The sequence below is a fragment of the Enhydra lutris genome, unplaced genomic scaffold (genome assembly GCF_002288905.1).
Source record: "Enhydra lutris kenyoni isolate GAN:26980312 unplaced genomic scaffold, ASM228890v2 scaffoldscaffold27, whole genome shotgun sequence".
Classification (NCBI taxonomy): Eukaryota; Metazoa; Chordata; class Mammalia; order Carnivora; family Mustelidae; genus Enhydra; species Enhydra lutris.
In genome coordinates this window covers 12,476,724-12,484,647 of record NW_019154111.1, presented here as the reverse complement: position 1 = coordinate 12,484,647, position 7,924 = coordinate 12,476,724, and the positions used below count along the sequence as shown (strand labels likewise).

Here is a 7,924-nt window from a genome sequence, read left to right as displayed (position 1 = left end):
TTCCTTCTAGTTTAGAAATGGGAAAGGAAGGAGAGTGTTTTCTTGGTAGACCAGAAAGCCCAGGTTTCAAGGGTACAAGGGCAGCACTGTCTGTGCTGGGAACTGGCCAAATCTGGGTTTGGGGAAGGGAAGTGGGAGCAGGAGGCACATCTAGCTAGGGGAGGGCGGTGGGGCGAGGGTGTGTCAAGACCACGAAGATCTCATGGCCCATAAACGAGAGAGTTGCTTTGCAAGGCCAAAGGGGCCACTTCCTACTTTTATAATAATGTGCTGAGACTTAAAAAAATATATATTTTAAAGAGCACGCATGCGTGCGAGTGAACACAAGTGGGAGTGGCAGAAGGAGAGGGAGGGGGAGAATCTCAAGTGGACTCCACACTAAGTGTGGGTCTCGATCTCACCACCTAGAGCTCATGACCTGAGCCGAAACCAGGAGTGGGACACCCAACCAATCGTACCACCCAGGCACCCCAATTTTGAGACTCTTTAAAGCCGTATTTTTTCCTTACCCCAAACCACTGTCATTATTTTCAATTTAGCTTCTCCGTGATCTCTGAATCAGAATCAGAATCCGTGGAAATGGGAATTGCCCTGCCCCACTCAGGGACAGAGCTCAGTCCTTCCAAGCCTCAGCCCATTCAGGCTAGTGGCTCATCCCGCCAGAGTGACTTTGAAATATTCATTTTGCTTCGGGGGCACAAAGGATTTAACGACAGCTTTCTGTGGAAATGCTAGCAGCCACAGCCGTGCCTGGGATTGACTGCTTGTGGCTCTGCTGTGAACCACCCCAGGGTTGGCAGGTCCCTGGGGGCATGCCAGTCTGCTCTCCATACCCATCCTGCTATACCAGAGTCTTCTTCCTGATCCTGACGGAGAACCCACAACCTGTTCCCCAGGTCAGGACAGCTCGGTCAGTGCGGAAATGGAATGCCTGCTGATCTTCCAGGGATCAAGTTAGAGCTGCGGCTCCCAACTAACACCCAACAATCCTCTCAACTCTGCAGAAAGCCACTGGCATACCCAGGGAGATGTGGCAATGTCACCAGGGCCCAGGAAGCATCGGGGCAGGAAGTGTGAACCCCTCTCATTATAAGGGGGCAGACGAGTTCTCCACAGACCGGCCCTTTTCCAAAGCTTTCTGGCCGGACAGCCCAGCTCTCTGCCGCTCACCCTCAAACACCTTTGCCTGCCACCAGCTACCCATGGTCTGGGGCAGCTGAGGTTGAAGCCACCCCACCCTGAGGGATGGCTGGACCCCGTGGCATTTGGAACAATGTGCTAAACGCAGCAGCCTCACCCCAGCTCACACAGGAAGTCACCCCCCAGGGACAGGGAATGGGCTGGGTCATTTCCCTCATATCCCCCCTCAGGCAGGTCCCTTGCTGCTGTCCGGTCCTGGGGCTGCTTCCTCCTCCCCAGGTCTCAGCACGGCAGGAAAGCCAGTGCTTGAAAGGTGTCCTTTGAAGAGGAGAATGTAAGCCTTTTCCAAAACGTAGCTTTAGCCATCGTCAAGTCCTCTTGAACAGCAGGACAGCTCGGACTCGTAAAAAACCCCGTTCTTTTAGGATGAGAAAAGATATGAGGATGCACTGTTAGACGGAAAGTCACTTCTGAATCCATTCACATGGCTGCCGAGTGCCAGAAAAGGGGCACAGATCCAATCACCCTGGGGGAGAAATGACTGCCAGCTGGAGTGGTCAGGACTAGCTCCAAAAAATGGCAGGTTTAATCAGAGTGAAGTCTCCAGGCAGGGGCAGCCTGTGGCGGGGGAGAGGCTTCCCCAGGGAGCGATCAGGCCAAGCAGGACGGTGGTTTGCCGAGAGCCGGGCCGGGCCAGCCTGCTCTGGCTGGGGCCAAGATCTGCAAGGGTAAGGCTAGCTCAGGGCCAGATTGTGGGGGGCTTTAAATGTCGGGCTAAGGAACTGATCAGGGGACTGAAATGATCAAACAGGTGTTTTAGGAAGATGAATTTGAAGAGAATGTGAGGGATGAACTGGAAAGTCTGGAAGCGTGGCAACAATTAGGAAGCTGTGAGATTAATTAGGCTGTTGCAGTGGTCCTGTGTGAGTTGATAAGGGTGTAAATGAGCACACTGGCAGCAGAAACGGAAGGGGACAGCTGCAAGAGACATTGTTAAGAAAGAATGGATGAGGCTTGCTGCCTGATTGGATTGGGGACCCGGGGAGCTCAAGGAATCAAAGATGACACCAGAGTTTTGAGCGTGGGCAACGGTACAATGAACAGAAAAAGGGAGGTTAGGAGAGCGAGCTGGTTTCAGCAGATGTGAATTCCGTTCCAGCCATAGAGCGTCTGCGGAACATCCAAGTGGAAATGTCTGACAGGTCAAAGGAGAGCACCGCCGGAGCTCAGGAGAGACGTCGGGCTGCTGCTGAACTTGGGAATCGAATGCAGAAAGGTGATAAATGAAGTTGTGAAGTGAATGAGATCTCTGAGGAAAAGAAGAGACAGTGAAACAGGACCAAAACTGATCTTTGAGGAATGTCCACATTTAAAGGATTTCTATTCCAAAGCTGAGTTTAGAAGTGCCATCCATAAGCCGCTTGTCTTCACCACTGAAACAGCAAAGTGTTCCACAGAGCAGTTTGCGAAAGCCGAGCAACAGAGCATTGTTATGTCTCAGTGGGAACTAAATGATAAACACCTCGGTATGCTCCTAAAACAAACTGGCCTGAAGAAAAGGCTGATATTCATAGAAGAAAAAAAGGATAAATAATACAGTGAACATAATCTAAAAGACTGATGGACCTGATCCCACAAGGATGAGTCAAGCAATGAAAAAAAAAACTTATGAAAAATTATCCTATAAGTAACATTTAATTAGAGAAAAGTAGATACTCATTTTAACACAAAGACCAAAGAAAATTTACCATATCTGCAGTGTGAATCCCAACTAATTAATTCATCAAAGTACTTTCAATAAAGGCTACACTTAAATATAAGCCGGTTCAAACATGTGAAGACGGGTCAATACAGCAAAGCTAATGAGACTGTAGTGAGCCACACCAGACTCTGAGTAGGCAAACAGCAGCTTTTCTTTCTTAGTGTGGATCCCTAGTCTTTTCACATGTAGATTCCCCATATATGGTATTTTCTTGACAGTCAGTTATAAAATAAAGTATCATAGCTTTGAATTTTTAGAGTAAAAGCTGCCTTAAGTCCTATAAAGAAAAAAAAACATTTTGTTTTATGCGTTATTAAATTTTTTCTCCTTATTCCCTTTAAGAATATGCAACTGGATAGTTTAACAGCATAACAAGTGTTCTTCCATGACACTTTCAATGACTTCTGAAATAATACTTACATTTCAATATGTTCTTATATTTAACATGTTTAGTTGATTATTTTCTTCTAAAATATCATAGCAAACACATTTAACATACATCAAAAGCAGTTAAAAGAAACTTCCTTTCTTTTGGACATAAGACCTTTCTAAAACAGAAACAGCTTTTTGAAAAACAGAATTTACAAATCATTAAAAATGGGCTACATATACAGGCCCAACAGGCAGTTACTCAGAAGATACTGCTTTTAGTTGTTTTCAGGTTTACATAACGTGGCAGAAACAGTTTCTAGTAATAGACCAGAAAACAAATGCGACTGCCAGTCGGCTTTAGAGATTCTATATACAGATACATAAGAAAACAGTCAAACAAAACTTACAAACTTAGTCACTTCTTACTCTCCAAATATTCTGAACATACCTAAAAATTTTAAACAGATACTGTATGATCTTAGAGAACTCTTAAAAATAATGCAATATAATGGAATAGTCAAATGGAGTTATTAAAACCAAAGCAGCTGTTTCTTGATGTCTTCAGCCTTTTAACCTAAGACCCAAATAGTTTAACGTTATCAGTTAACATTTAATCCGAGAGCTGACTTTTTAAAATGCCAATACTGTTAAGCCTCTTTCAATAATACTTAAAAATACAATTAGACTAATACATTACTGAGAAGTTTATCTCCTTTCTTTAAATATGGGCCGTGGGCTGCCTTGTAGAACAGTTAAGTATAGCGATAAAAAAGCTAAATTAGCAATTTCCTTGTTTCTTTCCAAGTATTTACACCAAATAATGCAACTAAAAAAATGATTTTTGCAGGGAAAAATTAGGGGGATGATTCTCATTTGTAGGTTACAATGAAAAAGGAGTCAAATTTCTTAATGGAGGGGAAATTGCACTGTTTTGGGTCAGCAAATAGCTGAAGGGTTGCAGTTTTATTGGCAACTGAAAAATCTGAAAGGTCATAAAAAAAGTACAAGTAATGTCTTTTGATGTAGAAGATTTAGGACATATATATACAAGGATGTTTCATAATAGCTAATTTTTCGTTATATCTAAAGCGTAAGACACACATATGTATCTTATTTCAAAAGAGGAAGTGACTCAGAGATGCTTAGATTCAACTTCTGGTTCAATCATATAAAAGTCCAAATGTTTGGAATTAAATGACCCACTACTCGCCAAAAATCCACAAAATATTCACACCGGACAGACCAAGATTAACTCTCCTAAAAAAAAAAAAAAAGTTTTAGTGGAACTGACTGCAAAGCATTTAAGGTCTTTTTTCAAATAATGAAAACAGGAGTCTTGACAAGGAACACATATTTAATCAATGACATTTAATGCTATTCTGTAATGAGTTATGTTACATATGGTTTATCAGGTGAACCCTAGTAATAGTGATTGCTTTTTTAAAAAAAAGATTATTTATTTATTTATTTGACAGAGAGAGAGAGAGAGAGAGAGAGATCACAAGTAGGCAGAGAGGCAGGCAGAGAGAGAGGGGGAAGCAGGCTCCCTGCTGAGCAGAGAGCCCGATGCCGGGCTCGATCCCAGGACCCTGAAATCATGACCTGAGCCAAAGGCAGAGGCTTAACCCACTGAGCCACACAGGTGCCCCAGTGATTGCTTTCTTAACTGTGCTAAAAACCCAAATTTAGAACAAATGGATTTACGGGGTGTGGAAAATTAATTTTTTGGTTGATCTCAATAACAATTACATCAGATAGAGTTAACCAAATAATTTTAGCAAGTAAGATTAAAGTATCAGTCAAATTTTAAAATAGAGGATACAGAGATGCTAGGTTTCTTAGAGAATGTTACCTATTTACCTAATTCAACTTGAACTAGGGATTTACTAACTATTATGGATGCTTTAGTGAATGTGTATATGGGGCTTATTAATATAGCTTAGATTTAACCATACTGTATGTATAACAAAAAGAAAAATCTACTTCTACTCCACAGAGTACTACACCATATTCAAAGTACAAAGGGAAGAGAGGGCTATAAGCTAAATTACTCATCTAACAAAATAAGAAATCAACCTCCAGTGACTCAAACTTAAGAATTAAGAGAGAGCTACATGCCTCTATTATGTGGACCCATGACAGTAGTATTACAAGAAAAGGCTAAATGAGTTTCAAGTGGTTGTCTTTACCAGGCTTGGGGAACACAGGGAACTGCTCATTTCTATCATGAACTTACAGCACTACAGAACTTTTAAAATTATGAGTTGTTAATTTTGATAAGAAATTAAAAAATATATATTACCAAAATGCCCTTCAAAAATATTTTTATATTCAAAATTATAAAATTTATTAAATATATAAAATAACTTTAGTATTTTTATATTAAAAATATAACTGTTTTTTCCCATTTCTTCAAAACTGCAAATGATAGGGGCACCTGGCTAGCTCAGTCAGTGGAACATGTGACCCTAGATCTTGGAGTTATGAGTTTGAGTCCCATGTTGGGTATAGAGACTACTTAAAGGAAAAAAAAAATCTTAAAAAAACCCTCAGAACCTTAATTCTGGCTTGCTTGTATATAAGGATAAACATCTTTTCATGTTTATTAGCCATTTACACAATACTTTTCTGTGAAAGTCTTTCAGTCTATGACCATTTTCTGTTTTTCTTTTCTAAGGAATTATTACTTTTAAAAAAGATTTATTCATTTGAGACAGAGAGATGCAGAGAGAGAGAGCAAGCGTGCACACAAGCAGGGGGAGTGGCAGAGGGAGAGGAAGAAGTAGGCTCCCCGTTGAGCAGAGAGCCCGATGCAGGGCTCAATCCAGAGATCATGACCTGAGCCGAAGGCAGACACTCAACCATCTGACCACCCAGATGCCCCTCTAACGAATTTATATATGCTCTTTGTATACGATGGGTATTAGCTTGGATTTGCTATATGTGTTCCAATCATAATATTTTGTCTCAGTTGGTGATTTAGCTTTAAGATTTATTTATGGTTTATTTGCTGAACATAACACTTAAATTACCGTGCAGTCAATTCTGCCTAGATTTTTTTTCCCTTTTGGAAGTAAAACATTCATCTCATTCCAGTAACTGCACAAATATCTGGCACTGAATTGATAATGTATTTGGATCAATCTGCTGTTTTATGGGCATGATTCCAAATTTGAGCTACTTGCTTACTTCCTTTATAGGACAGTCATTTTTAACCATTTGATTGTTTTAGGATGTATTAAAAAGATTAACCAATCATAATTAAAAAGTTAGTTTCAAAGTTTCCTTTCCCTTGGTTAAGGAAAAAAATCTCAAATAAATCATGTATTAGTTTTAGTCTAAAATGCTTCTTTCCCACATGTAAGTTACTCATTAAGAGAATATAAGCACTTCAAAAATTTTATCAGTTCTTTTTGGCCTCTGAGTAAATTATTACCCCACTAAGTACTTCTTTTTCTTCTTCTTTTTTTTTTTTTTTTTTTTTTTTAGGATTTATTGATTTATTTGAGAGAGAGCAGGGGGAGAGGCAGAGAGAATCTTCAAGCAGACTCCCTACTGAGCATGCAGCCCAATGTGACATGGAGCTCGATTCCACATCTATGAGATCATGAACTGAGCAGAAACCAACAGTTGTATGCTTAACCAACTGAACCATGCAGGTGCTCTCCTTAATAAGTACTTTTTTAAAATTTCATTTTAAGTAAGCTCTATGCCCAACATGGGGTTTGAACTCACGACCCTGAGATCAAGAGCTGCACACTTGGGATACCTGAGTGGCTCAGTCAGTTAAGTGCCTGCCTTCAGTTGGGCCTGGGATCAAGTCCTGCATCAGGCTCCTTGCTTGGCGGGGAATATATTACTAACATGAATTTCACCTCTTTCTTTTTACTTCTTATAAAATGTTTAAGGTGTCTATTAGAAAATTTAAAATTATGGGGGCTCCAAGCTGGCTCAGTCGGTAGAGTGTGCGACTCTTTTTTTTTTTTTTTTAAGATTGTATTTATTTACTTGTTAGAGAGAGAGCACAAGCAGAGAGAGCAGCAGGCAGAGGCAGAAGCGGGCTCCAGCTGAGCATGGAGCCCGAAGTGGGACTCGATCCCAGGACTCTGGGATCATGAACTGAGCCGTAGGCAGATGCTTAACCGACTGAGCGACCCGGGCGTCCCTTGTTTTTAAATTTTAAAGTGGCAGGAGCCTGATGTAGATCTCAGAGTTGCTCGTCTGAGGGACGCGACTGTAGAGCCAATGACGCAGTCCAACAGCCTTTTCACCACTAGGGAAATGGAGGTTGGTGAGGAATGAAGGGACTTGCCCAAGAAACCAGAATTGGGTAGTTACAGAGCTGGGCTTACACTAGAAGCCCAATCTCTTGTCAGTCTACAATCCTTTCAGTACACAATGCTGCCTTCTGCAGAATCTTAACATAGGAAGAAAAACAATAAATAAATTAAGTACTTATGTTTTTAAAGCATTAATACTTACCCAAGCATTCCTGACTCTTTGGTCTTTATGATGTAGAGGAACATTAACAATGTATGAAACATATTATTTCGGCCCTGGAACAAGAAGACAGCAAGATTTAAACCAAGCCAAACAAAAAAATTATGCAAACCAAACAAAAAGATAAATGCAGATCCCATCAATTCACAT

At 40.9% G+C, this 7,924-nt stretch overlaps 1 protein-coding gene across 3 annotated transcripts in view; it reads right to left on the bottom strand.

Moving 5' to 3' along the window:
- Positions 1 to 2,819: 2,819 nt before the first annotated feature.
- Positions 2,820 to 7,924, bottom strand: part of LOC111152024 (transmembrane protein 209) — a 31,617-nt gene continuing 26,512 nt past the window's right edge. For all 3 annotated transcript variants that reach the window (XM_022510296.1, XM_022510297.1, XM_022510295.1), the window contains exons 14-15: positions 7,757 to 7,830; positions 2,820 to 4,531 (exon numbers count right to left, since the gene is read on the bottom strand). In XM_022510296.1, coding sequence (XP_022366004.1) covers positions 4,477 to 4,531; positions 7,757 to 7,830 — 129 coding nt within the window. In that variant the 3' untranslated portion in view covers positions 2,820 to 4,476. The remainder of the gene's footprint in view (positions 4,532 to 7,756; positions 7,831 to 7,924) is intronic.